The sequence below is a fragment of the Epinephelus moara genome, chromosome 21 (assembly GCF_006386435.1).
Source record: "Epinephelus moara isolate mb chromosome 21, YSFRI_EMoa_1.0, whole genome shotgun sequence".
NCBI lineage: Eukaryota > Metazoa > Chordata > Actinopteri > Perciformes > Serranidae > Epinephelus > Epinephelus moara.
In genome coordinates this window covers 731,114-732,825 of record NC_065526.1, presented here as the reverse complement: position 1 = coordinate 732,825, position 1,712 = coordinate 731,114, and the positions used below count along the sequence as shown (strand labels likewise).

The window sequence follows — 1,712 nt, the reverse complement described above, 5'->3', positions numbered from 1 at the left end:
TTTTTTTCCCCGTTAAAGGGTTTTTTTGGGGAGTTTTTCCTGATCAGCTGTGAGGGTCATAAGGACAGAGGGATGTCGTATGCTGTAAAGCCCTGTGAGGCAAATTGTGATTTGTGATATTGGGCTTTATAAATAAAATTGATTGATTGATTGATTGATTGATTGATATGGTTTGTTCCTGACTGACGTGTGTCCACCTGCGACAGGTGATGCGTTCAGGATGTCTGACGGGAGGCAGCGAACTTTGTCCACCTCTGGAGAGTCTCTGTATCAGGTCCTGGGTCTGGAGAAAGGCTGTTGCCATGACGACATCAAGAAGTCCTACAGGTAAGACGACTGCAGCCCCGCCCACTGACATGCACCAGGTGATCGATCAGCCGATCACTGATGGATCACATGTTTGATGTAGAATGGATTTATAAAGTATTAACATGAGCGTGTGTGTGATGTCAGGAAGCTGGCGCTGCGCTACCACCCCGATAAGAACCCCGACAACCCGGAGGCAGCGGAGAAGTTCAAGGAGCTGAACAATGCTCACGCCGTCCTGTCCGACCTCTCCAAGAGGAACATCTACGACTCATACGGATCTCTGGGGCTCTACGTCGCCCAGCAGTTCGGAGAGGACAACGTCAACACCTACTTCATGCTGTCCACCTGGTGGGCCAAGGTGGGCGGGGCTTACACTGCCTCTGTGTGTGTGTGTGTGTGTGTGTGTGACCAAACAGGAAACATGTAGCTGCTGTTCCACCTGCTTCTGCAGGTCCATCAGGTCTCAGTCTTTGTGTCTCACTTCAAAAATGTCACCTCAGCGAGACGGCTGCCAAGCTGTAGACCGACAAACATCAAAGCTGTGTGTTTTTTCAGCGTCGCATCACCGTGTTTGTTTGTGTCATATGTTTCTCTCTCAGGGTCTGTTCCTGGTCTGCGGCGTCCTGACGGGCTGTTACTGCTGCTGCTGTCTCTGCTGCTGCTGTAACTGTTGTTGTGGGAAACTGAAGCCGATGCCCACAGGTGAGGGGGCGGGGCCAGAATACGTCTCCCCCGACGACCTGGAGGAGGAGATACGCAACGACCCCGACAACGGTGAGACGACAGGAAACTTGGGGGTTTTATTTTGACAGTCACACACATCAGTGTTTAACATCGCTTTAAACTGAGCTTCATCATCATCATCATCATCATCATCATCACCATCACAAACAGCTTCAGAGAGTTAAATCAGTCAGGTGATTTGTTATCGAACATTTATTGATTAATTTCTGAGGCAGTATCGACCTGATGTCACCTGCTGACCTTAAAACATACTGATCAGTGATGATGTCATTAAGGTGAGACACTGCAGGTGAATAGGGTAACATTTTATCATCATCATGAAACATCCCCAGTTGATTACTTACAATGCTATGAAACAAAAATCTATTACAAGTTTTTAAAATTTTAATGTTTAATTACCCAAATTAGGCATTGTGTCATTAAATATGTGCTAATCTGCATAGATTTTATGAAGATAAATCTGAACATCTGATAAAGCACCTGCAAAATTCTTTTTTCATTTTGTTTACATATATGATGAAAAAAAAATTACAGAGGGATTTAAGGATATCTGCTTTTATTACCCAGAAAATCAAAATATACTGTCTGTTAAAACGTAAGTGAACGGGCAACCTTCAAGTGCAAAGTTAGTCCACTAAACAAGCTTTTTTTCCACAAAG

At 45.0% G+C, this 1,712-nt stretch overlaps 1 protein-coding gene across 5 annotated transcripts in view; it reads left to right on the top strand.

Annotated features, from left to right (window-relative positions):
- LOC126383200 (dnaJ homolog subfamily C member 5-like) overlaps positions 1 to 1,712 on the top strand; it is a 24,746-nt gene that overhangs the window by 8,257 nt on the left and 14,777 nt on the right. For all 5 annotated transcript variants that reach the window (XM_050033674.1, XM_050033673.1, XM_050033672.1 and 2 more), the window contains 3 exons: positions 207 to 327; positions 454 to 667; positions 909 to 1,083. In XM_050033674.1, coding sequence (XP_049889631.1) covers positions 221 to 327; positions 454 to 667; positions 909 to 1,083 — 496 coding nt within the window. In that variant the 5' untranslated portion in view covers positions 207 to 220. The remainder of the gene's footprint in view (positions 1 to 206; positions 328 to 453; positions 668 to 908; positions 1,084 to 1,712) is intronic.